Here is a 27,697-nt window from a genome sequence, read left to right on the forward strand (position 1 = left end):
AGAGCAATGGCATCAAAGCGAATATCAAATGAAATACCCGTTTGTTTGCTAGTGCGAGATCATTGCCACAGTCCATAGGAAGCAGATACCAAATTAGTAAACAAAAGATTACATTAAACTAATTATTTTGTGTGTTTGTACTGTTTCTGTACACACACACAGACACACACACACACACACACACACACACACACACACACACACACACACACACACACACACACACACACACACGTCTGGTTCACTATCTTTGTGGGGACTTTCCATGGACGTAATGTTTTTTTATACTGTACAAACTGTACATTCTGTCCCCTACACTGCCCCTGCCCCTAAACCTACCCATCACAGGAAACATTCTGCATTTATACATTTTCAAAAAAACATCATCCTGTATGATTTATAAGCCTTTTGAAAAGTGGGGACCAGCCCAATGTAGGTGATGTCAGGTTTTACTATCCTTAGTACATTTGGTCCCCACAATTTAATATAAACAAGGGCACACACACACACACACACACACACACACACACACACACACACACACACACACACACACACACACACACACACACACACACACACACACACACACTATAAGGGAATATATCCTGCCCTCTGCTGGCAGGATGCTTAATCCTTTCTGAAAACAGAACTGGCAAATGTAACATTTAAGAAAAGGCAATAATGTACAGTGTGAGAGTATGGACTTTATATAGAGTGATAGTCTACTGAAGTGGGTTGATGTGTATCTGTATTGTCACATAGAAAGTATATAATGTATGAGACAAAAAGATGATCATTCACTTTTTGTAAGTGAAGTTAATACATCATATATTATGGTATATGACCGTATATGACTGATGTGTTAAGAAACATTGCTTCATCGCAGGCTGCAGGTTCTGTACTAAGAATTCATGAGCATCTAAAAATGAAACTCCTCTGTCACATGTCACCCATATCATGCCAGATATATGCAATTAGTCTTCTGTGAGATCATTAGATGGGAAACATCTTGTAAATGCCAATTTGATTAAGGAAGGTATCTCTATTTTAATGATACACATGTAACAGGTACATTTAAAACTAGTGTACATTTGTGAGCCTGCCATAGAAAAAGCCAGATGAGAATGTCTCCTTTGTGCGCCTTGATGTTTCCAGACAGTGCTGAATGTAGGACAAGGGAAAATACCTTTTTTTCATCTCACTGTTGTGATTTTTGTTCAGTCACTCTTTGTCCATGTCAGTAGCAGTTTGGAACAGTGACTCTTTTGTCTCACTCCTACAAAGAAAATGTCCTTACAAACATCCTGTTAGAATGTTACACACAACACGTGTGCCGCAAACAAAAATGTGCATGGGAAAAGACACTCAAATTAACTTGCAGTGTTATAAGCATATATACACATTGTTAGCTAAAAATAAAACTTCCTTATAAGGAAGTAAATGTTATAACTATCTGTGTTATGAAAATGATCATCACACATACAACTGAAGACAGCAGGCTTTCCTTCAGTGAATTAAACAGATACCTAAACAAAAACATGAGAAAATATAGCTCACAGCCAGGACAAGAACAATGACAGTTATACTAATCTAGGGAGAATGGCAAGAAAAAAGAGACAGATGCTCCTGCAAAACCACACATTTACTCAAATTGGTCTTGCTCACACCCACTCCAAGCAGGATTCAAACTAGAATCACAGACATTTGAGGCGGTTGCGCTAACAAGCTTGAGGCCAGGGAAGTGAGGTTTAACTGCACCGCTCTTTTAGCCTAGAAATCTAGACGCACCCTAGCGGCAGCAAATTTAATCTGCCCGTGAGTGTCGTCTAGCAACTCTCAATACCCTTCTGAGCTGTATTCGCCTAACTCTTGCCGGGCCAATCACATCGTGTATAGAGTCGGTGGGCGGGGCCATAATGACTATGGCTGAGTTGCGTTTGCGTGCTTCTAGTAAACACAGAAGCTGGCGAACGGCGGTCTTTCGAATCAGTTTTGACCGCGACTCTGGAAGACTTGGAGTTAAGCTTTTCTCTGAGAAAAGAACAAAGAACGGCACTGAAGTCATTCTTAAGAAGAGAAGATGTGTTCAGAGTTTAGCCGACCGGATACGGCGAATGTTTAATCTTTCAACTAGCTCCGCTTCACCTTCGTTGCTCTGGTTGGTTGTAGCGCTATCCTATCGCGTCCAGAGGGAGTTTGAAAGACAACCATTTTTCCCGCCCCTTCATACAAATTCGTACAAATGACCTAACTTAAGTTTGCAAATGCATTAACAGCTAGCAAATGCAAGAAGGCATCTAATTTAAAAAATATATATTTTAATAAATATGGGCATATTTTGCATTTGTGGCAGGTGCTGGATATTGGGAACAGACGTACTCATTCCCAGCGGGTACACCGACGAGGGGAAGACCTCAGGGATCTGGTGGATGCAGCTGATGCTGGAGCAACGGCAGGATCAGTATCCGGGACAGGAACATTTTGAGCCGAAAAAGCCTTTAGAGTATATAATGCATTATAAAAGTATTTTTTAAATGCCTTAAATAAGTTTGTAATGCACCTGACAATGCATTGTATGATCTCATAAATAACTAACCACAGTTATAATACATTATTATACTTATCTATTCATTGAACATACAGTCTTGTTCAAAATAATAGCAGTACAATGTGACTAACCAGAATAATCAAGGTTTTTAGTATATTTTTTATTGCTACGTGGCAAACAAGTTACCAGTAGGTTCAGTAGATTCTCAGAAAACAAATGAGACCCAGCATTCATGATATGCACGCTCTTAAGGCTGTGCAATTGGGCAATTAGTTGAAAGGGGTGTGTTCAAAAAAATAGCAGTGTCTACCTTTGACTGTACAAACTCAAAACTATTTTGTACAAACATTTTTTTTTCTGGGATTTAGCAATCCTGTGAATCACTAAACTAATATTTTGTTGTATGACCACAGTTTTTTAAAACTGCTTGACATCTGTGTGGCATGGAGTCAACCAACTTGTGGCACCTCTCAGCTGTTATTCCACTCCATTATTCTTTAACAACATTCCACAATTCATTCACATTTCTTGGTTTTGCTTCAGAAACAGCATTTTTGATATCACCCCATAAGTTCTCAATTGGATTAAGGTCTGGAGATTGGGCTGGCCACTCCATAACATTAATTTTGTTGGTTTGGAACCAAGACTTTGCCCGTTTACTAGTGTGTTTTGGGTCATTGTCTTGTTGAAACAACCGTTTCAAGGGCATGTCCTCTTCAGCATAGGGCAACATGACCTCTTCAAGTATTTTAACATATGCAAACTGATCCATGATCCCTGGTATGCGATAAATAGGCCCAACACCATAGTAGGAGAAACATGCCCATATCATGATGCTTGCACCTCCATGCTTCACTGTCTTCACTGTGTACTGTGGCTTGAATTCAGAGTTTGGGGGTCGTCTCACAAACTGCCTGTGGCCCTTGGACCCAAAAAGAACAATTTTACTCTCATCAGTCCACAAAATGTTCCTCCATTTCTCTTTAGGCCAGTTGATGTGTTCTTTGGCAAATTGTAACCTCTTCTGCACATGCCTTTTTTTTAACAGAGGGACTTTGCGGGGGATTCTTGAAAATAGATTAGCTTCACACAGACGTCTTCTAACTGTCACAGTACTTACAGGTAACTCCAGACTGTCTTTGATCATCCTGGAGGTGATCATTGGCTGAGCCTTTGCCATTCTGGTTATTCTTCTATCCATTTTGATGGTTGTCTTCCGTTTTCTTCCACGTCTCTCTGGTTTTGCTCTCCATTTTAAGGCATTGGAGATCATTTTAACTGAACAGCCTATCATTTTTTGCACCTCTTTATAGGTTTTCCCCTCTCTAATCAACTTTTTAATCAAAGTACGCTGTTCTTCTGAACAATGTCTTGAACGACCCATTTTCCTCAGCTTTCAAATGCATGTTCAACAAGTGTTGGCTTCATCCTTAAATAGGGGCCACCTGATTCACACCTGTTTCTTCACAAAATTGATGACCTCAGTGATTGAATGCCACACTGCTATTTTTTTGAACACACCCCTTTCAACTAATTCAACTAATTGCCCAATTGCACAGCCTTAAGAGCGTGCATATCATGAATGCTGGGTCTCATTTGTTTTCTGAGAATCTACTGAACCTACTGGTAACTTGTTTGCCACGTAGCAATACAAAAAATACTAAAAACCTTGATTATTCTGGTTAGTCACATTGTACTGCTATTATTTTGAACAAGACTGTACCTTTACAATGTATAATGCACTAAAACACGACAAACAACCCATTTCAGATAAGGAATCGCAAATATTATAATGCATTTCATCTTTTGTTACAATTATTTATGAAAATATATTATGCATGATAATGTACACAATGAATACACTTAAAGTGTTACTAAAGATTTGTTATGCAAGTGCATGCAGAATTAGCATTCCTCAATATTTAGACTTTTTTAAACCCTAGTTCACCCAAAAATTAAAATTCTGAGATCTCTTGATTTCATAAAAAAAAATCTTTATTTGTGTTCCAATGATGAATGAGGGTCTTACGGGTTTGGAACGATATGAGGGTGAGTCATTAATGACAGAATTTTCATTTTTGGGTGAACTAACCCAACCGTTAATCTCATCTAAAGTGATCCTAAAAGAATGTTTGTATATATGAATATGTATATAAGAATTTGTATATATGTTATACAAATATATAGGTTATTACTTTCATGAGTTGAAATGCAGTGTGCTGTGAGTGATTCGGCTGTGTTATGATTGGAATTTTAGGTCCATTCTTTCAGATTGAACAAAATATATACACGTCTGTGGAAGGATGCCAGCATGTTAAAAATTGCACCGAAATCTACCATGAAGTGTGCGGCTATGAACAGATGGGATTCTCAAAAAGTGTTTGAACATAAATGGCTCAGTCTGATGTAAAAGGATTTCCAGTAAAGAATCGGTTAAGAATTGGATAACCCGATCACACATAAATGCGTATAAATAGTAAGAGTGTGCAATGTCGTGGAATGTATACGCCAAAACTCATTTTGGCGTGCATATGATACGCACTTTATGGCGTATGTATGACACGCTCTTGGGTAGGTTTAGGGTAGTGGGGTGGGGGTTTCGTATGTATAATACGCCATTAACTGCGTATCATATGCACGCGAAAAACAGCGTGCCATAGACACGCCAAATGAGTTTTGGCGTATATATTCCACGACATTGCACACTCGTACTATTTATACGCATTTTCGTGAGAAGGCATTTGCTGGCTTTGAAATGTTACTCTTGAAGGCCAACCGTTAAAGTTGAACTACATTTATTCATTGGCGTAGCTTGCTTGGGAAAGACAAATCAAGCCAGTCGCTTTGGTCAGCGTTTTAACTCTGTGTAATTCCTTATAAAATAATACTGAGTTTACTATGACTACAAAGAGTCTGGGTCAGTTTTGCAGCACTAAACATGTTGAAAATGCATGAATACAATATTTTGTATGTATAGAATATTTAAAAAAAAAAAAATTTTAAATGAGTGAAAAATGACACCCTCTGCTTTGACAGAGATATTTATAGCATCACAATGACAACAGGACAGAAAGATAATGTTGCTAAGTAAAAATTATCATTAAATAAAAGTGTGCATAGATGCAAAGTAGTTTAACTATCTGAAAGGTGCCCAAAAACACTATAAACTGTACTGGTGACATCTCCAGCATCCTGGGCATTATTTCATTCACTGCCATCGGCCTTGTCCTTTATGAGGTTGCCTACATGTGCAAAAACACTCACACAAGAAGCAAGCTGTATGTTCTGCCGTCATGCCTAATAAATATTGTGTATTGGAATTGACTTGGCATTTTATCTTTGAATTGTTTCATTTGTAATCGACTCCACTGGACTGTCCTTTCACATCTCTGCTGGTTGACTTATCGATTTGCTGTAAAGTAATATGCCTCTGTAATGCTCTGTTGGTAAATCATAAAGGAATATATGGGAGCGTGTCTCAGATGTTAACAGCCCCGACCACTTAAAGAGAAGCTTTCAACGCGGATGATTGATTTACAGGTAGCATCAGTGTTTATCAATGTCATAAACCGTGGGGCTCCTCAACCACCACAAAAATCACATTAAAAACTATTTAAGTGTCATCAAATGCTCTCGGTGGGATTGCAAATAATGCAATGAGCCTATAAATGCTGTCTTTCTTTAATTGTTGTTAATGATATAATATGCCACTTGCTTACTGCATATTGTTACGGATGTGTGGCGCAGCAGAGATGAAGAGATCCAGGATCTCCAAAGATAGGCTTTATTCTCATTACCATTAAACAGAACACAGAACACCATTAACCTAACGTGAGACCGGACAACCAGAGAGTGAACAAGGGAGAAGTTAAATACAAACTCTGGAATGACGAGGGGTACAGGTGACACAGATGAAGAGAACTAAACACAGCTGAACAAAACTACACTAATGAGGGTAACCAACGAAACAGAGAAAGTGGCGGGAAAAGGAGCAAAGGAACATGACAATGAAGGAAAGCACGACCAAAACTGGACATATTGTGCAGTATATCAGTCTGACAAGCCAGACCCACATCAAGATGTTTGACACTCGCGGGCAGATTAAATTTGCTGCCGTTAGGGTGCGCCTAGATTTCTAGGCTAGCAGTATATAGTATTTTCCTAATAATGCTCAAAATTATTCATTGATTTGAGTAGAGCCAACTGAAATTAAACAAATTAGTTCAAACTATATTAACATTTATGTGTAATTAGAACTTTCTTTTTTATTTACGTTATCAAAAGTTATCTAAATTGTTTCATTGTTTGTTTGTTTTTGTGCAAGAATATGTTAAGGTGGCTATTTAGTAGTGTGTATTTTTTTATGCTAGTCTAGAAGAATTTATGTTGGCATAAACGGTGACAATTTGAGAATGAGTTAGTTTGAGAACTGATATGTTAAATGTTTTATATTGCTGACCGTATTAATCAAGTGCTATGCTAATGCTACTAAACCACTGTGCAAACAATTAGCAAGGTGCCATTTATTGAACTAACTAGTTAAAGCTAGCCAAGTTTCCACTAAATGTAATACTTTTAAGTTAAATGTAAAAGTTAATTTACTCAAATATTTAAAGTTCAGAGCAATTAAAATGTCTGATTACGAAGTTCTGCTTACTTAAACGTTATGTTTCTTAACAATTGAGGCAACTGACTGTATCGTATAGTAGCCTATAAATAATATATAAAAATATGGCCATTTTGCATTTTTATTCAAAATTTGTTTTAAAATCTCATAACTGTCAAGTGTGGTTGTAGTAATGCACATAATGAAGGAGATTAAAAAAAAAAAAAAAAAACAGTCTTTACTAAATCCACAACAGAAAACTCAAATGTTATCATCCATCAGGGAAAATGTGTACGTCTAATCACTTAAGCGCTAGTTCACTTCTCATCAATAGACTTAATAGATAATAGAAAGTATTGAGGTGTCGATATAGCAATTGCTAATGGATACACTACATGCAAAAAGCTTATAGAGCTTATAGAACCTCAGGAGTGTGGCAGTATGGCATTCTGAACAATCCCTTAACCAGAATCATTACTTTCTTTCCATCAGAGCCTTAAAAAATGGCATCTTTTACTAGGCTAAAACTACGCTAACCCCAGCCTCCTGCTGGCCTGTGGGCCTTTCTCCAGTGCGTTTGGGCAGCCATCCAGCGATCCCCTGGCACTGGTGCGCACCCATATGCAGACACAAAGTAGCTCTGTGCTCCCTGAGAAAATCCCTATCAAGCACATGAGACGCTCTGTATGTCTTAATGGAGGACAAATCTGTTAGCACAAGGCCAACGTGTGTGTGTGGGTGGGCTCTTCACTGCTGTCACCCAAGCAGAAATTAAATTAAATGAATGGAGAGACTTAGAGAGGTATGCCCTGCTAAAAAACGAAGATAGATAAGATAAGCTTAAGATAGTTGCTAGTCATAGCTGGTTTAGCAGGCTGGTGTTTTGGAAAAACATATTTTCGAGAACGGCATTACTACATAATGTAATTTATCCCCCACTTTCAATTATTTTACTTCAATGAAATGTTAGATTTTTTTAAATAAAAGATCAGGATAAACAATGCAGGTTTATTTTTTCAGCCATATTTAATCATATTTACCATATTCAGTCAAATCATTGCATTTGTTTCACAAAAAGAATTGAATCAAATGATTAATGATGAATCAAAATTAAGTGCTTTGAGTTTGAGAAAGGCCCATTACAAATAAAATGTATTATTATTATTATTATTATTATTATTATTATTATTATTATTATTATTATTATTATTATTATTATTATTATTATTATTATTATTATTATATGAAGATTGCAATGCTGTTCGCATGAAGGTCAGGAGTTCCCCATAGAACAGAGTGTGAATGTTACTGTGTAATTGTAAGTGACCTTGTATGATACAGACTAGGTGCAATACACCACTTGCATTGCTTTTAGTCACATTTTGCACCTTCTCTCTGGTCTTTACTCAGTTTTTCCTACTGCACTACATACAAAATGGTCTCTGTTATAAATGGCTCTCTGCATGTGGAGAGCTGAAATATATTGTATTGTTTTTACAGCTTAGTGTGTGGTTTGTACAGCGATTTATGCTGAACGTTAATGTACATCAAACTCTTATAATTTCCATAAATTGTTTATCTGAAAAGCACAACATAAAACAGCAAAAAGTATGATGTTGACCACTTTAAAAACAATGTACATAGATCTGCATTAGCTTGAAGAGATGGTTCAACCAAAAATTAAAATTCTGTCATATTACACTCACCTAAAGGATTATTACACTGTAAAAACATTTTTTGTTGGTTTTTGTTGGTTTAACTTAAAAAAAGTAAGTAACCCGGTTGCCTTAAAATTTTGAGTTTATTGAAATAAAAAATTTGAGTTGATACAATGAAGGAAATTTGTTTAATAAATAGAAACTCAAAATATTTTTGTATCTGAACCACATAAAAAACTGATAAATCATGAAAATAGCACTATTTGGCATGTTTCACTGCATCATCAGAAATAAAACACACACAATTACCCAATATGCTTACAAAATATTTTAATAATATTTTAATAAAGGTTGTCGAATCTCAGAAAATGTTTCATTGTATTAACTCAAAATTTAAATTTAAATTAACTCAAATTTTTAAGGCAACCAGGTAACTTTTTTGCTAAATATTTGTTTACAGTGTAGGAACACCTGTTCAATTTCTCATTAATGCAATTATCTAATCAACCAATCATGGCAGTTGCTTCAATGCATTTAGGGGTGTGGTCCTGGTCAAGACAATCTCCTGAACTCCAAACTGAATGTCAGAATGGGAAAGAAAGGTGATTTAAGACATTTTTAGCCAAGCATGGTTGATGGTGCCAGACGGGCCAGTTGGAGTATTTCACAATCTGCTCAGTTACTGGGATTTTCACGCACAACCATTTCTAGGGTTTACAAAGAATGGTGTGAAAAGGGAAAAACATCCAGTATGCGGCAGTCCTGTGGGCGAAAATGCCTTGATGATGCTAGAGGTCAGAGGAGAATGGCCCGACTGATTCAAGCTGATAGAAGAGCAACTTTGACTGAAATAACCACTCATTACAACCGAAGTATGCAGTAAAACATTTATGAAGCCACAACACGCACAACCTTGAGGTGGATGGGCTATAACAGCAGAAGACCCCACCGGGTACCCCTCATCTCCACTACAAACAGGAAAAAGAGGCTACAATTTGCACAAGCTCACCAAAATTGGACCGTTGAAGAATGGAAAAATGTTGCCTGGTCTGACTAGTCTCGGTTTCTGTTGAGACATTGAGATGGTAGAGTCAGAATTTGGCGTAAACAGAATGAGAACATGGATCCATCATGCCTTGTTACCACTGTGCAGGCTGGTGGCGGTGGTGTAATGGTGTGGGGGATGTTTTATTGGCACACTTTAGGCCCTTTAGTGCCATCTGGACATTGTTTAAATGCCAAGGCCTACCTGAGCATTGTTTCTGACCATGTCCATCCCTTTATGACCAACATGTGCCCATCCTCTGATGGCTACTTCCAGCAGAATAATGCACCATGTCACAAGATCGAATCATTTCAAATTGTTTTCTTGAACATGACAATAAATTCACTGTACTAAAATGGCCAACACAGCAGATCTCAACCCAATAGAGCCTCTTTGGGATGTGGTGGAACGGGAGCTTTGTGCCCTGGATGTGCATCCCATAAATCTCCATCAACTGCAAGCTGCTATTCTATCAATATGGGCCAACATTTCTAAAGAATGCTTTCAGCACCTTGTTGAATCGGTCAAACACAGTCTTAGTTTGATGTTCCTAATAATCCTTTAGGTGAGTGTATAAGATATTTTGATGGAGTCAGTGGGGTCCATATACTGCTTGGTTACCCATATTCTTCAAAATATATTTTGTTTTCAACAGAAGAAAGAAACTCATACAGGTTTGGAACAACTTGAGGGTGAGTAAATGATGACAGAATTTTTATTTTTGGGTGTTTATATTCTGGGTGCTAATTTACCAATTACCTCCTTTTTTAATTTTAGCGTTGCATGCAATCACCAGTCGACAGCTGATGTCTGCAAACACTCTCAAACTCAATTACAGTGAAGATTTGCTCAAACTCTTGTCAGCGCTGTAACCGCATCTCACGGCCTCCCGTCATCTCTGTGTGTTCATTGTGTAGCCTGTGAGTTCAGTTTGTCTGAACAAGCCTCGAGCCACAGTGTTTCCAGGCAAACCTTGAATGCCAGTCGGAGGGTTGTCATGGCAACAGAGTCGCGGCAACTGCACTTTGGAATGCCTGGAGACCCTCTCCAGCTGTGTCCAATGTCTTATCTGGTAACCAATGAGATATTCAGCTGTGCAATGAAATCTAACTCTGTCATTTCCACTTTCCCTGAGATAACTGATTCCCAGACAGCAAAGAGACTTTGCATTGAGAAAAAGAACCTAGGATTCTTAAATATCTCTTCTAGCTGCAGATCTCAATGTCTGTGATAAAAAAGAAAGTCACATTTCTAATTCAATTCTTTCATTTTACAAGTACCAATTCAGTCTAAATAAACTAAATAAAGTGTAGTGTCACTACAATTTTTATTTTGCCTTTTTTTTAAAAGACCACTTTACGGCTGTCATTGCCTACCATACCCTTAGATTGTATGTGAGGGGACGTTTACACAACAGTGTTTTCAACTAAAAGCGGAAAACTTTGTATGCGTTTTGGCCACTCATACACACGAAAACTGCTTTGGGGGCCTGAAACACATCATTTTGAAAATCGTATCTTCATCATCTCCATGTAAATGTTTAAACCACAAATTTGTGAAAATGCTGACATCATGCGCATGTGTATTATGTATTCAGTCTACAGGAGCTTAGATTTTCTTTACAAAGTGACATTGCCAACTACTGGCCAGGCAAGAATAATCCAGTGTTTTTAATTGTTTTCATGGATCCCTGCGAACAGAGATTGTTTTGATGTTGTTGTCTGTACACGAAAAGCGCAAAAGGAAATATGTTTCCTTTTTTAGTACATTGTTATTGCATAAACATATATAAAAGCGTTGCAATTTGGGGGCTCGTCCGGCATCTGCACAGACAACGGAGAAAATTAAGAAATCAATATATCAAATAAAATGTCATAAGACATAACAGTAGTTAAGAACAATAAACACAAAAATATTCTAATAAAGATCTTTATTCAGTTTTAAATAGGCCAACAAATCGTAAAAATACATAAAGGTCAATAAAATGACAAATCAGCTCCTCATGTGCATCTCAGCCTCTTGGGATACGGATGTAAATTGTCCTCAAAACAATATTTAAAAACATGGATGTCTTGCAGGTGTGAATTTTTTTTTGTTGTTGGTAAGATTTTCCTTTTTCCAGATTGGCTGATCCTGAGTCAGTCGGTATTTAAATCTCAAATCATTGGGATGGACGCCAACACTCACCAGCCTCCAGGCAGCGTAAAGGAAAGTTTCAATCTTGATATCACAACACAGGACGTGGCATTGTTTCACGGAACGATAATGCAAAAGAAACGGCACAAAAAAAAAATCTTCCAATAGTCCAAGAGTCACCCTATATCCCCCCCAAAAAACTAACAAAACCCCACAACTGATTAAATAAGATTCACTTAAGAGGACAACACAGGAATATCAGCATTAATGTTTAAAAAACATTAACAACTCAGCTCAACAGAAAAGACAACATCCACTCGCCAACCTACCCGATTACATTGATTTTCTGATAAGCTCCTATATCTTGGAATGAAGAAATACATCATTTCAATAATTTAAAGTGACACTATAAGTTAAATAATGTGTGGAATTTAAGCACATTGTAGAATTTAGGTCAATTTCTTTAGCAATGTTTAGCTTTTTACATTGCAAAACATTTTATTTGCATCATCCTTCCTTTTTTCATTTTTTTTTTGCTTAGGACGTCTCAATGTAATATCTACTCAAATGGAAGGGGATAAAAACAGTCAAACCTTGACCCCAAACTCGTAGCGTTTTATTGCTCAGATGTGCTTGAAGGCCAAAAAAAGTGAGCGTGGGTGATCAGAGAGATCAGCTCTAAGAAATTCAAAAGAACAGTGATGTAATAAGCATTATTCAGCACAAAGCCTCTTTCAAATAATCACTCACTCAAACTTTAATTCAGTCACGCTCGTTTTTTTTTTTTTACTTTTTGAAAAAAACTTTCACAGAGCTGTCTGAAAGCGTAACACAAATAAATAATAAAAGAGTAGCTCGGAGAAAAGCCTGAAGGCCAGCACAATTATGACGTGGAGGGAAAACAACATAATGCTAATTTTAAAAAAAAGAAGAAGGGAAAAAAAATGAAATTTTAGTCCTTTAAGGAAACAAAAATGGCCATCTGAGTGAGAGTAAATGCAGAGCGCATGCCTTGATGCTTCAACTTTCGGGCTGATGCTGATGAAGACAAGGATGAAGGTGGGAATGGGAACGTTGTCATGATTCCTCGTTTCCTGAGTCGTCCTCATCATAGCAACAGTCCTCGTCATCATCATCCTCATCCTCCAAGTCCTCGTCATCATAGTAATCATCGTATAACAGGTCGGACCCCTCGTCTAGTGCGGGGGCGCGTGTGCGCACGCAGTACTCTGCCAGGGTGGTGGGAACTTTCACTCCGTCCCGTTCTGCCTCGGCTTTAGTGGCCAGAACTTGTTTTCTGTAACAGATACAAACACCTCATAAATGGATTTGAAGGAATATTTGGCATCATATTTTTGCTTTTAAACCTTCAGGCCAGACTTCAATTGTAAGTACATTACCATAAATGCACTATATTTGCAAAAGTATTGGGACACCTCACCAAATCATTGAATTCAGGTGTTCCAATCACTTGGACACAGGTGTAAAAATCAAGCACTAGGCATGCGGACGCTTCTACAAATATTTGTGAAAGAATGGGTCGCTCTCGTGAGCTTAATGAGTTCAAGTGTTGTACTGTAGTAGGTTGTCACCTGTGCAATAAGTCCATTCGTGAAATTTCCTCACTACAATATATTCCTGTTAGAGGTATCATAAAGTGGAAGCAATTGGGAACAACAGAAACTCAGCCATGAACAGCTGATCCAAGTGCAATGCAAAGCGTTCGGATGCAGTGGTGTAAAGCACCCTGCCACTGGACTCTAGAGCAGTGGAGACGTGTTCTCTGGAGTGACGAATCACGCTTCCGATGGAAGAGTCTGCGTTTGGTGGTTGCCAGGAGAACGGTACTGTCCTGACTGCATTGTGCCAAGTTTAAAGTTTGGTGGAGGGGGGACTATGGGGTTGATGTTTTTTTTCCAGGGGTTTTCCAGGGGAAATCTTAATGCTCCAGCATACCAACACATTTTGGACAATTTCATGCTCCCAAAATTGTGGGAACAGTTTGGGGATGGCCCCTTTCTGTTCCAACTTGACTGCGGACTAGTGCACAAACCAAGGTCCATAAAGACATGGATGAGCAAGTTCGGTGTGGAGGAACCTGACTGGCCTGCATAGAATCCGCACCTCAGTCCGATAGAACACCTTTGGGATGAATTAGAGACTGTGAGCCAGGCCTTCTTGTCCAACATCAGTGCCTGACCTCACAAATGAAATTCTAGAAAAAAATCCCATAAACACTTTAAACCTTGACTTAAAGACTCATAAACCTTGTAGAAAGCCTTCCTAGAATAGTTTAAGCTGTTATAGCTGCAAAGGGTGGGCCAACTCTATATATTTGCACGTTAAGGCAGGCGTCCCAAAACTTTTGGTAAAATAGTTTACATATTCCATTAACTTTTACATTTGATATTGTGGTTTGTGGTAATTGACAGCATGCCAGACATTGCTTTGGTTTCCTTTTAGGGTCATTTTTATACAGCTGAAATATTAACCATGTAGCTTCTGTTTCTATTACATTCAGACTCATCTGTCTTAGGCAGTGGGACATGTTGACATTTTGTGTCATATTAGTTCTCCATTTGATTTGTTGCCCTGAGGTTGTAAGAAGCCATGGCAGAAAAATAAACAACTGATGTCCTGAAGGATGAAATCTGATGCATGTCAAATGTTCCAACTCAGATGGCTGAAAACATGAATTGCAACATGAGAGATTGCCAAGAGGAGATTCACTCGAACACACTCGTGTTTCAGTGACTCATTCAACCACAGGAGGGCACCGCTGAACCAGAAAATAAATACAAATCTTTATAAAAGAGTTTTCCATTAAGTGTTGTTTAGCACTGTCTTCTGACAAAGCCATCAAAATGCCATTAAACAGTTGATCTCTTAAGGGACAATATTCTGCATTACCTAATTATCTCTGCGTATTCCCGGTCTTTTCCTTTACTGTCTCTCCATTTGCGGTACATGACGGAGGCGTCCACGTTGGCCGGAGAAAATGTGTTGGGTTCGTTCAGTAGAGAGATGACACTCAACAGTATAGTTCTGAAACACACACACAGAAACTCAATGTTATGATGTCATTCGTTGCCTTTAAGCTCATTGGTCCTAGAGCTGCATTCTCCTAAAGATGTCTTTCTCTATTGTTTACAGCTACTCCGGTGACCTCACGTTTGCAGTAGGAATACATAATCACTTCAGTTACCAAGTTGGTAAAAACAACAACAGTGTTCACTGGGAAAGTAACTTATTTTGAACTTATTAACTTATTCATTGTCAAATGAGCAAATCAATCAATCAATCAACTTTATTTATATAGCGCTTTTACAATCACGATTGTGTCAAAGCAGCTTCACAGTGTCAAACAGGATAATATTGCAACAAAATTAGATTTGGCTGTACAGTCGTACTGGAGAAAACAGTGATGTTATCAGCTTACTTTAATTTATCATATAGCAACAATGTTGGCAGATCAGTATTTAAGTTTATAGAATTAAATAAGACCTAATTCATACATTTTATTTGTATAATAAGTTGAATAACTTTAATCATATTTTTAGTGTCCCCAACTGAGCAAGCCAAGCCAAAGGCGACAAAGCAAAGCGTTTTAAAGTTAGCAATTAGATGTGGCCAAAATAGATTTAACAATTATAATAGCATTAATAGCAATCATAACAACAATAAATATTATTATTACTATTAATGTTATTAAAAAAAATAATTATTAGTATTATTAACTATGATACAAAATTAATTAATATATTCATGTGGTGCAATAAATATTTGGGAAAAACAAAACATTAAATAAAAGTTAGTTCTACACATTAGTTATGAATATGAATGGGCAATACAAAAATGTATAGCTTGATATTTTCCCAAATTGACGATATTTAATACATATATTTTTGTCATTTCCTCTCAAAAAGACACGGACCCCATGAAAAAAACATACACAAATTGTCTACCGTAAAATCATCACGGTCAATAATCTAGATTTACTTACAGGTACCGATATAAAAACATGAAAAATATAAAAATTATACAGTGCAATTTTGCTGCAAAAAATTGTGGTTGGTGCGACAACAAAGCAAGTTATTTGAAAAACAAAGAAAACCTACATAGATTAAATGGCAGGAGTGTTAGTTTGCACTCAAGATCTATTGTGACAGTATGAGTTTTTTAAATGTGTTTTATACTCAAACAATTTAAGTCAATGGGGGAACACTATAGGTTTTGACAATGTAAACAATGCAAAATTTAGTGCGGGGTGAAAATATGCCTGTCTCTCGGTGTACAGCGACACGTGCTCTTCAACAACACAAATGATTAACATGAGTTTCCTGGAAGATACTAGCTTTTCCACTGAAGCACAAAGCCCAGTGAAACAAGACAACAGACTAACTAGAATAGAGATCAGACTCGAGGGATGAAACACACAAATACACTGAGATCTCCGCTGAGATGCTTTCCTCAAGGCAAGCAACAGAAAACTCACAAACACAAAACCAGCCTGGTCACTCTTCCTATAATTCTGTTAGTAGGGAAACCACATGAACACTCTTTGTGACAGCTACTGCTGAAGATCTAGCCTGTAGACCCCTGAAGGGGAAATAATGTTGGGAAAAAAAACATTTCTTTGTGGAAAAAAGGCCAGAACAAGCTGCAAAGTGGACCAGACTTAATCCTGAGAATCAAACAGGTCTGGCTGTTAGAGTTTACTCCATACCTGACGTTCTGTGTGGGGTTCCACCTCTCTGAGGGGAGCTCTCCGCTCTGTGGATCATCTACTGGAGGATGCAGAATGGAGATACACACGTCCCCGTTCTGTGAGAGCACACACAGAGATTCAATAAGTCACATGATCATGATGCTTTCATGAAGCAAAACAAGCGTGTCAGTGAACCCCTCGCCTCCACACCACTGCTGTGAGAACTCAGAGTCAGAGTGAGACGTGTGAAAGGGAGATGAGGAGAAACAGCCTGTCACAACCGAAGGACGGTCTCTGCAGATCTCTGCAAAAAAAGCTTTGTGCATCCATTGCATATATATCCAATACAAGTAAATATACTGGTGCATGGGGTAGGCGATATGACCACAATAATCACATTAGAGGTATGCGTCACAATATGGTTACACTTCCTGTAAATTCCAACATTATTTAATATAAATACATTAGTGTAATAAAGCATAAAATAAAAAAAATTCAACAATCTACTTCATCTTACTTGATTATGTTTCTCTCTTTTTTTCACCTTTTTAAAAATGTTTTACTCTAAGTGAGTTGGAAAATGAGCCTATCTTCAAAAATAGTGGTATGTTTCTTTAACAGCCACCGGTGTCGCTAAAAACAAGGTTTTCTGAATTCTACACGAAGCCCCATTTAAATCATTGTCAAAGTTGCCGACACTTCACTATAATTTATAAGTCTCCACACACCAAACACACACACACACACACACACACACACACACACACACACACACACACACACAACCTGCGATTAGGGATGTTAATGATTCATTGATGATCAATTAACTGTCGATTAGACATTAAGCAGGGTGATCATGCATGTGCGTGTGGCTTAACACACGGAGGAAACACAGGAGGAAAAATGAAGCGAGCTGGCCGGAATTATGTTTGAGACCAGTTTACAGCTGGAGTTACACATCATAACTGTAAGTTTGCGTGTGCATTTGCAGCCTTTTGTTTTGTGCAAATGCAAGTTGTAATATTGTGTTTATTTTGTTTAGACCTATCTATACATGATCTCACATAGGATAAACTTCATTAAGAATTACGAGTGTTAGTACAGCTGACCAGCAATAATGACTATGATTGGGACTGTCATATAACATAACATTAAACGAGAACAGTGTTGTAATAAAGCATTGTGAATAATTTTTTGTTTAGTTGCAGTGTTCCAGGAAGAGCGCGTGGATAACATGAGCCGCGCATTCTGACTCGCACACAACTTAGATCAAGTTCACTTGTGCATTTGCGTCATTTAGTGCAGATATGATTTGTAATATGTTTACATTTTGTATACATGTGATCAATCTTATATAGGACACACTTCTTTGAGTTAAATAACCCGCTGGCAGAGGGCTTCAGTGTGTTCATTCAGTGCTTCAGCAATGCACAATTAAAAATAACTGATTGAGACGGTCATATTACATAACATTAATGAGAACACTATTTTAATAAATTGTTGTGAATTCCTTGGGTTTAGTTGCCGTGTTCAGACGATTTCTTCCAGGAAGAGTGGCCACAAATTCTGACCAGCACACATCTGAGGTGCTGCTGGTGACACGTTGTATTAGAGGTTATATTTGATTAAATAAGTAATTTAACTAAATGATCAATCACGTCCTATAGCCCTTTATTTAAATGAAAAACCCTTCATTCATTTGGTGAGGAACATAGCATTTTAAACAGCATTTACACACCCTGTCATGCTTTTTGCTGTGAATGCATATTGCAGTATTAAGTAGGGTTGGGAACCGTTCACATTTTAACCAGTACCGGTATTTCCCACAAATGATGTGATGTGTATTTTGTGGTAATGAAATTAAACCATAAAACATGCATTTATCATTTAACTGTTTTTTAAACAAAGTGCTGCACAACTAAGCTTTTATACTGTTAAAAGTATCTAGCAGCATACAATTAACTGGTTAATATTACAGAATATACAAACATTGTATACTTAGTTGTGTGCATTGATTTCCCTTCCTGCAATATACATTTTCAAAAATTGCTAAAATTATTACAAGGAGGGCAAACTGTAACATCTGCAACATTTGGTTACATTTTCGCATCAAATATAAATATACCTGCAGGGCTCCAGACTAACAATGGAGAGCAGTGGCACAAGCTCTACAGGCGGTCGCATTAGCACCTGATTTGGTGGCGCTGGAGAACAATTTATCTACGTTAATTGAATAATACAATTACTATTGTTTTGCATTGTTTTTATAATAAGTGCAGTTACTAATAATATTATATGTTTGTTTATTTGTTACTGAACAGTGAAGCACTGAGCTTGAATTAATATGCAAACTAAATGACTGTCCAAATGAACAGTCATGAGCAAATGTAAAATATTCTACTCTTATTAAATGTACCATTGTTCTTCTATAGTATCACACTGAACTGACCGACAGTTTCAGTGATAATAGTAATGTGTAATTCAGTCAATATTTGAAAAAGTTGCTGTTTTTCTGAAAAGTGACTTCTACTATTTTTTCATATGTTAGGAAAAAGGAGGGGAAATGGCTAATAAGTCAAATAAGTGCCCCTCTGCTGCCATCTACTGGTTATAGTGGTAATGTCACATCTTTTTTTTAAACAAAAGTGTTTGTTTGCCAAAAAGTGTTAGTTTTCCTACACCTTTAAACAAATCATCACATAAAAGGTGAAAATTGGATTATATTTTGAGCTTTGAAATGTTTGGAAAAAAGGGTGAAGCACCTGACAGCCCTTGAAAAGTGCTTGAATTTCACTCTCAAAAGGTTGTACTTATAAATGTTATTTATAAGACATTTCTCTCTAAGTGATGTTATTTATGCTGTCTTCATGTGTTATCGGAATTATTGTAAATGCCAGTTTCCTAGTTAAAAATATAGGACATGAACGCCCTTCTCAAATCAAAATTTGAACGCAATGACCTCGTAATCACTTCTTCAGAAGAGGGAAGATGGAAATTTCCGATAGCATGTGAAGACATGATTCTGTGGCGAATTCAAACACTTTCTTACTGGATCTCCCAGCGCTGTGTAGCAATGGTGTCACGTGATTGAGATCGGCCCGCGTTTGAGCTCATGCTTCTCAAATAAGTAGCGCGGTTCTGCTTTTGTTTTTCGTTTGCCATTTTATGTTTTTCATATGTAACATAAATGGCAACTCTTATCAGTTGGGTACCGTGGTGGTCGCAACCAGTGTGATCTCTAACAAAACTGTATCGCGCCAGCAGAAAAAAAGGTTGCAGTCGTGAGCCCTGTACCAGGCATCTTTTGGTATTAGAAACGTGCCAAATATAATAGTACCACTTACTTAAAGGACAACTCCGGCGAATTTTTAAGTTTATCTTGATCGTTATATCTTTGTGAGTACAGTCTATAAGGAAAAAAATGAACCGGATTGGTGCTTGCAACACGGAGTTATTACAGTTAATGCCCAGAGCCCCCCCTCAGCTAAAACGGCAGCTTTGGGGGCATAAACCTAAAGGGTGTCTTAAGATGCAATTAAAATGTCTGTTTAACATGAACAGGTCCCTTATATGACAACGAGATGAGTTTAGCCACTTAGCCATTGTTTAAATTCATCTAAACAGTGTTAGAAGGCTAGCTGTATCTCGCGCTGAAGTCACGTGGGAACTCAGCAGTAGCCGGAAAAAAGGCAGATCCAGTTGCGTAGAGCGTTGTGTGTGAAATGCACGATTATTTTATTACTGTACATCTTTCCTCAAGACGTGTGTGCCCAATTGGAAGGATAAATAAAGTTTACTGTGACTGTACTCACAAAGATATAAAGATCAAGATAAACTTAAAAATTCGCCAGAGTTGTCCTTTAAAAACTGATCACAGTATTAAAATGTGATGCAAGATTGACGCAGAAGGGCAAGGAAACACTGACAAATCTGTGAAGTGGCTTTTGCCATTGTTATCCTTATAATTTCAAACCTTAATGTTTGCAAGGACACAAACAGGTCTGAACTGCAGCTCGGTGAACCACACATCAGTGCTTGCTGGTGAAAGTCACAGTTCTTCCTCATTTTTAAGATTTCAAATAAGGTGCTTACCTTATTTTCCCATTTAACACATTGCAGCCACTCACATTTAATTATATTAAGAGTTCAAATAACATGATGCTTTTCTTATCTGTGCCTTCTGTTCAGTGGCAATAGCCAAGATACAAAGGTTCTTGTTTACCTGGGGCATTAATCCAGGGCTTAACTGAGAAGGAAATGAGGAAGCACAATAGACAAGCCAAGTGCCAGAGTACACAGTGTGAGGGCTAAAACAATCCTCTTACCTCATAGATGTTGGGGTGCCACATCTTGGTGAGGAATCTGAATGTGGGTGGGGAGTATGGGTAATCGATCGGGAACTTAATGCGAGCCTGCAAAACAAAACCGAATGTCAGGACAAACTCTTTCACATGCATATTTGATCATTAAGTATTATGGCATAATTGATTATGATCTCAGCTGCCAAAAAGGCTCATTTCACACTTGTGTCAATTATTTGAACCAAAGTTCAATATCAACCCCCTCACCCGCTGGTCTCTTTTACACTGTATTCACATTTGTCTGCAACAGGATGTGTCACAAGGGATGTGAAAAACGTGAGCTGCTTTCAGAACGCAATTCATTTATAGACAAGCCACCACGCATAACTACACAAACTTTTTAAGAAACCCAAATATGACTATCCCCTTGTGAGTGACCCTTTTCCTAAAATATGAATAAATAGCTATGTGTTCATACATAAAGATCCACATATACTATGAATGACATTATAGAAAGTATGTAAAATATTTTTTATTAAGTTGCTTTCTACCTCTCATTATCGTAATGTTGCCTATAAATCTGAAGGAAAAAAATAAACCTATGGCTGTCAACAGAATAAAATGACTGAATAATCTCATGAAAAAGCAGAGTGACCAAATCAGGGCTTGACATTAATGCTTGTACAGGACAAATAGATTTTTTTGTGGCAAGTGAACAGAAAAAGTTTTTTTACTTGCCTGACCAGAAAAATAGCCTTGAAATGTCAATAACAAAAAAATAGGGACTAGGGAATCACTAAACACAATAAAGATTGTATTACATTAGTGTAAGTGGTGAATAGTGATCAACAGTGGCTAATATATAATGTATAATGTACTGATGGTAACAAGGTTGCGCTGTCGAGGTTCACGCAGCCTGTCGAGGAGAAATTCGCACAGCACCGCACACACAAAGAAAATCTGCATATTAGGGCTGGGTTAAAAATATAGTGATTTCTCGATTTTAATCGTTTCTCATTTTAACGAACCGATATCGATTCTTAAATACAGTGTCGATTAGTCATCTTATGTTCAGTCGATGAATGAATGGAACATTGCAGTGCACCTTCCATCTAATGAATCACAATAATCTTTGTGCTTTGTAACTATTAACATGAAACAAAATCTCAGATTTAAAATACAAAAATTATGACAAATACAGTTTTGTCGCTGTGACGCGAGCTCAGCTCAGCTCTAGAGAAGCTGCACAAGACCAGAGCTTTTCTTCCGATTTAAAACCAGTTACAGCGCAAAATAAACATGAATGAACATTAAAAGATACAGTACAACTTTACTAAATCTGTATTGTGTCTCGTAATCGCTCAATCAGTGTTTCAGCTGCGGAAAGACATCAGTTAAACAGCTTGTAACCAAGTCATGTAACGTCACATTTACCTCAGAAAAAACATATCCGGGATCCATAAACTCATTAGTCAGCTAGCACCGTACATATTTGTGTTCTTTAATATTAAATGAATGTTTGATTAAATCTGGCAAGTTATTACAGCCATCATTAAAAATCTTATATTTTATATAACTATTATTAAAAAAATCATTATTGAGTGTAATTTAAGTATCCAAATCAGTTCATTTTTACCTTGAATATTATAGTAGGTTAACACTGACTCCCATTGTTTGCAGCTTCAGTTAAGAGATTTGTTTTCCTTGAGAAAATTTGCCATGTATTATACCTGATATATATCTATAAATAAACAATATTGAACCGAAATCGAATTAAATTGCAAGCTTGTGAATCGAAAATTGAATCGTGAAATGTGTCAATACCCAGCCCTACTACATGCTGTAAAAATAAAAAATGTGGAGTCATGATTGAAAATGCAATTGATTTCATACAACAGTTCAATAAACATGTAGGCTAGTTAATATTAAGTCACTTACATTATAGATACATTTGATTTGTTTTCTATTTCAGTAGCAAAAAAAGTTCCAAAGAAAGATCATAGCAGAACCATTACACAACTCACAGCAACACTCAACCGTGTTTCATTACGCAATGATTTAGCGTTTTAAACAAATTGGTCAAAGATTCAATGAGCCATTCATAAATATAATTTTTTATTGAATCAGCTGTTTGAATGAATGATTCAATGACTCACTCATTACGTTTTTTTCACACTCCATTTGACCCGGGCTCCTTATCGTTATAAATGAACATTTCACACTTGTAATTTAGAAGCAGAGTTAGCTTTTACCAGGTGTATGAAACTCTGCTCCGGAGAACAGTTAACACCATTTTTGCAGTGCTAACCCCAAATTGTGGTCCCAAACTTGTACAGTGTGAAATTATGCAGTGCTAGAATTTTAAAGCTAGACATTTAGCAACAGACAACCAACCGTGTACTCTTATTTGTGTGCTTTAGACAGTCACAGACACACTGAACATTGTATAAAAACAATGTTTGAGGGGAAAAATGTCAAATGCTGACAGAAAACGTGCCTATTTGATTGAATAAGAGACCGTTTCATTCTTACCCTTATAGTATCCACCCAACAATACAGTCAGCAGTACGGGATTAATTGTTAACACACGGGTAAATTATGTGCAGTGTGAAATGTGAAGCAAGATAACCCAGGATTCAGTTTACCCAGGTTTAAAAGTATCACCATTTTTTTTTTCTAACCTACTGGACAGAACCATTTTGCACTCCCTTGCAACTGCAACATGTACTGGAAAATAGCTTACACAACAACCAAACTGACATTTAATGGACTTGGGCCCACACCAGTAGAAGCTCTAGTGTGAAAGCTTCCAAAGTCTGTAGTACCCTCAGCTATATTTAACACATTCACTTTCTGCAGATTTCCCTCACTTCGAAAAAAACTGATTTTGGTCCTGCTGGACAATGCAGCCAAACACGAAGTTCAAAGTGCCGTCAGGTGGTACGCCGCAGATAGATTTCTTACATACAGCAGCTTTGGAGGATTCAGTCTCAGGGTGAGCCCAGGACAGCTGCTCTTAATAGGATTGGAGACGCATCACATTGCAGGAGAACGGTGCAGATGGACAGGAGGGAAAATGAGAGAAAACACGCAAATGGACATAGATCTGGAAAACCAGGAAGTGGGGCAAATCATTTTTTGGCACGAAAACAACTAGGTTAAGCACTCGTTACGCAAGAGATATGCCCTCCATCTCAATTCAATACAGACCTAATTATTTTCAAATCTTGTGGCAAAACTGCCCTTAAAACATTTTAGGCTGCTACTATTTAAAGTGGACATATTGACATATGAATTCAGCAATATTAAATCACTATATTAAAGGAACAGTTCAACCAGGATTTGGTCATTTACTCACCTCTGTTATTCCAGAATTGTATGACTTTCTTCCATTGAACATAAAAAGAGAAATCTAAACCTAAATATTCACTCTGTTCTTACCCGTAAAATAAAAAGTAAATGGGAACAGATGCTGTTGAGCCCCACAAATAGAAAATAACACCATAAAAAACATTGTTAGCCCATATGGCTTTATAGTCACGAAAGTGATAATATTTGGTTTGTCTCTCCACTGTACACTCAAATTCCATTTGCTGCTTATATTCAAAAATGTTAAGTAAAGGCACATAATGCCAGGTTTGACACCAATTATGCCAAACGGCATTATTATAACAGTACAGTTAGTGAAAAACTGCTTCAATTTCATTCCACTCCTCTCACAAAGCAAGCAACATGGTTTTAAATGCTGCACACATACACTAAAGTTCAAAATTTGGGGTTGGTAATATTTTTATGTTTTTGAAAGATACCTCTATGCTCAACAGGGCTGCATTTTTATTGTGTTAAATTGTGAAATAGTATTTTACCATTTTAAACCGTTGTTTTCTAGTTGAATATATTTTTTTATGTATTTTTTTCCCTGTGATGCTAAAGCTGAATTCAGCATCATTACTCCAGTCTTCAGTGTCACATGATCCTTCAAAAATCATTTTAACACGCTGATTTGCTGCTCAAGAAACATTTATTATTATCAATGTTGAAAACAGTTGTGCTGCTTAATTTAGAAAGCTAAAAGAACGCATTAATAAATCTTTTCTGTCACTTTTGGTTAATTTCATGCCTCTTAAAATGATGAATTTCTTCTTTCTCTCACCGATCAAGTCATATGGATAACTTCTGTGGTGTTTTTTTGGGTAGCTCAACAGCATTCGTCAGCACTTCCCCTTTTGCCTTCCAAAGAAGAACGTCAGTTTAACTGATTGAAACAACATGACAGTGAATACTTGACATAATATTCATTTCTGGGCAAACTGACCTTTCAAAGAAAGCATGTAACTACTCCAGACAAATTAGACAAGACTGGTTTCACGTTCTTGGCTGACTGAGATCTTAACAATGTGCCAGAAGAATACTCAAGAGAGCTTTAACATTGCTGTTCCTGTGAACAGGCAAACAGTGCAAAAAAAATCCCCTTTCAAACAAAGAGAAGCAAGTCTCTGTCATGCAAATACACCCTGATTTATCCTCAAGCAGGGAGCAGTTACGGCTTTGAGTACCATGCCTTCGGGCTTTGCCAGACTGGAGAGTTCAGTTTCAACAACAAGCTCATATCCTGACACACCAGTGAACAGTGACGCCACTGTATCTGCCAAACCCACTGTACGTGTGTGAGTAAACAAAGACATTAAAAGTCATTGACCTACTTCAAATCGCTGTACAACCGTTCAGGCAACCTTCCTTGATAATCCAGAGAGGAATTTACATGAAGCTGAATAATTCAATAAAGCTTCTGACATTATTAAAGTCATTAATTATAAAGCATTCAGTCCGGTGTGAAGGAACAGGTTTATCTGCTCTGGTGGAATGAGGTGAGACCTCCATACAACGATCCTTTGCTGTCATTACTCTATTTTTATAATTATCATAATAACAAGAATAACTTGTGGTGCCACAACAACAAAAAGAGACACAATAAAGGTCAAACGTGATGTCACAACTAATACTAAATAAGTGGGTGCCTAATAAGTGTTTGGAGGGTCATGAATATGACGTTTTTAAAGTCTGACCAATCAGTTTTGATAGATGCTTGGATTCAGTACAATTGGAAATGATCACAAAAATTACACTTAATTTTTTTTTTTTTTTTTTTTACAATAGCTGGTAAATTAAATAATTCGAATCAGTAATGGGCTTTCAAACTTAAAGTATATTGATACTGGCATGATAAAGAACATTTAATTGTAATATTAATAATATTGTTTGTACAAAGTCATGTAAATCATCTCACCCTCCATCTATCAGAATCACAATGAATCAATGAGGAACAAAGAAACCAAACAAATGAGCCCTATTATCCTCAACAAAGACCCCAGAATCTCATCAAACAGACATCTGATGGAAAACACAAGACGTGAAATCCTAACAAGGCTTTAAATCAATCAAAGCCCTCCATTATATCTAAATATGTCTAAAGAAAACAGACACACGAGACGCATAAAGAGAGGCAGGTATCCAGAGCTTGTTCCAGATCTAAATATAGACCATAACCATCTGTTCCTAAAAATAACGCATATTTACCCCCTAAAACCCAACCTCAGCCCTTACCTTGAAATACCCCCCTTCATAGTGAGTGTTTGGGGGTCCGAAAATCGCCACTTCCCAGTTGTAGAGATCCGCTTCATCCACTAAAGTGATCTTGAAACCCTCCACTGGTTCCTCCTGTAGAGACTTCATCTCCAGCATTAAAGCTTTCTGTGAGCTGGCGACCTGAGCACTGCTCTGATGGGCCATTTCTGCTTTATTTCTGCACAACTGGACTCAAAAAGGGCGAAAAGTTGACAAGATGTGATGAGGCAATGAAAGCTGCTTTTCTTTCTTTGTCTGGAGTTGCTAGCTTAGCGAGGAAATGACAATGTCCTCAAAAAAAGAGAGTATTTTCGATTAAATAAAATGTGTTATTAGCTATAAAGCATTATAAGTGTGTTTTTCGTCGTCCATGAAAATAAAAAAGGTTGTTTGGTTGTTTATATGAGGAGTTTTATCTATCAAGAAAATAACAAATCGCTCTCCGGGTTTGTTGTTTTTTTTTTCGTAGCTGAAGGCTAGCTGTGAAAATCCACTTCGACTCAACACTAATCTTCTCTAAAGGGAGGTTCTCGTGAAATAGAAGTAAATTCAGATGTCTGGATGTACAAAAAGAAAGTCTGCGCTTGAATTCTGTGGCAAGCTGGTCCGTCGAGAAGCAAAAATTGCCGTGAACTAGTAAATGTGTAGGAGAGTGGCGAGTTATGAGTCGATGTCCTGGATGCGTCTTTCCTCAATTCCAATGGGGTCGCGGTGCATTGTGGGTCCTGTAGTTCTGACGGCTCACATTACACTGTCAACAGACCTACATTCACAGACAACGTTCCAATTATTTGTATAACACTTACTATAATAATTAGTCTAACTAAATAATTAACGATTTAATTGTTTGTGTTATGTATATTATTACATTATTATTTTATTTTTCTGTAGGATAGCCTATATGAGAGAGTGGGGTTAGTTGTCACACAACTACACAAATTATTTTCATCCTTCTGTTATTGCCTAGCAAAATGTATTGAACACAAGTACACAACATGCTCAAATAAACAAAACAAATAATCCTCCATCCCCCATTTATCCTCAAAAAAGCATGCAGATCTCATCAA

At 37.3% G+C, this 27,697-nt stretch overlaps 1 protein-coding gene across 1 annotated transcript; it reads right to left on the reverse strand.

Moving 5' to 3' along the window:
* Positions 1-11,773: 11,773 nt before the first annotated feature.
* cdc34b (cell division cycle 34 homolog (S. cerevisiae) b) lies at positions 11,774-27,342 on the reverse strand. Its single transcript, XM_067452723.1, has 5 exons — positions 26,610-27,342; positions 21,030-21,116; positions 16,723-16,820; positions 14,907-15,041; positions 11,774-13,293 (listed from the first exon to the last, which is right to left on the reverse strand). The coding sequence occupies exons 1-5, from the start codon at positions 26,793-26,795 to the stop codon at positions 13,074-13,076; spliced, it is 726 nt and encodes a 241-aa protein (XP_067308824.1). The 5' UTR covers positions 26,796-27,342; the 3' UTR covers positions 11,774-13,073.
* Between the last annotated feature and the right edge of the window lie 355 nt (positions 27,343-27,697).

Source organism: Pseudorasbora parva, chromosome 9, assembly GCF_024679245.1.
Source record: "Pseudorasbora parva isolate DD20220531a chromosome 9, ASM2467924v1, whole genome shotgun sequence".
In the NCBI taxonomy this organism is placed as follows: domain Eukaryota; kingdom Metazoa; phylum Chordata; class Actinopteri; order Cypriniformes; family Gobionidae; genus Pseudorasbora; species Pseudorasbora parva.

Bases quoted from the DNA above. Each gene is read 5' to 3' on its own strand.
- cdc34b (XM_067452723.1), bottom strand. From the start codon at position 26,795: ATGGCCCATCAGAGCAGTGCTCAGGTCGCCAGCTCACAGAAAGCTTTA. The intron at 16,821-21,029 runs GTAAGAGGATTG...GTGCTCTCACAG, and splicing joins GGCACCCCAACATCTATGAG to AACGGGGACGTGTGTATCTC. The intron at 15,042-16,722 runs GTATGGAGTAAA...TGTGTGTTTCAG, and splicing joins AACCCCACACAGAACGTCAG to AACTATACTGTTGAGTGTCA.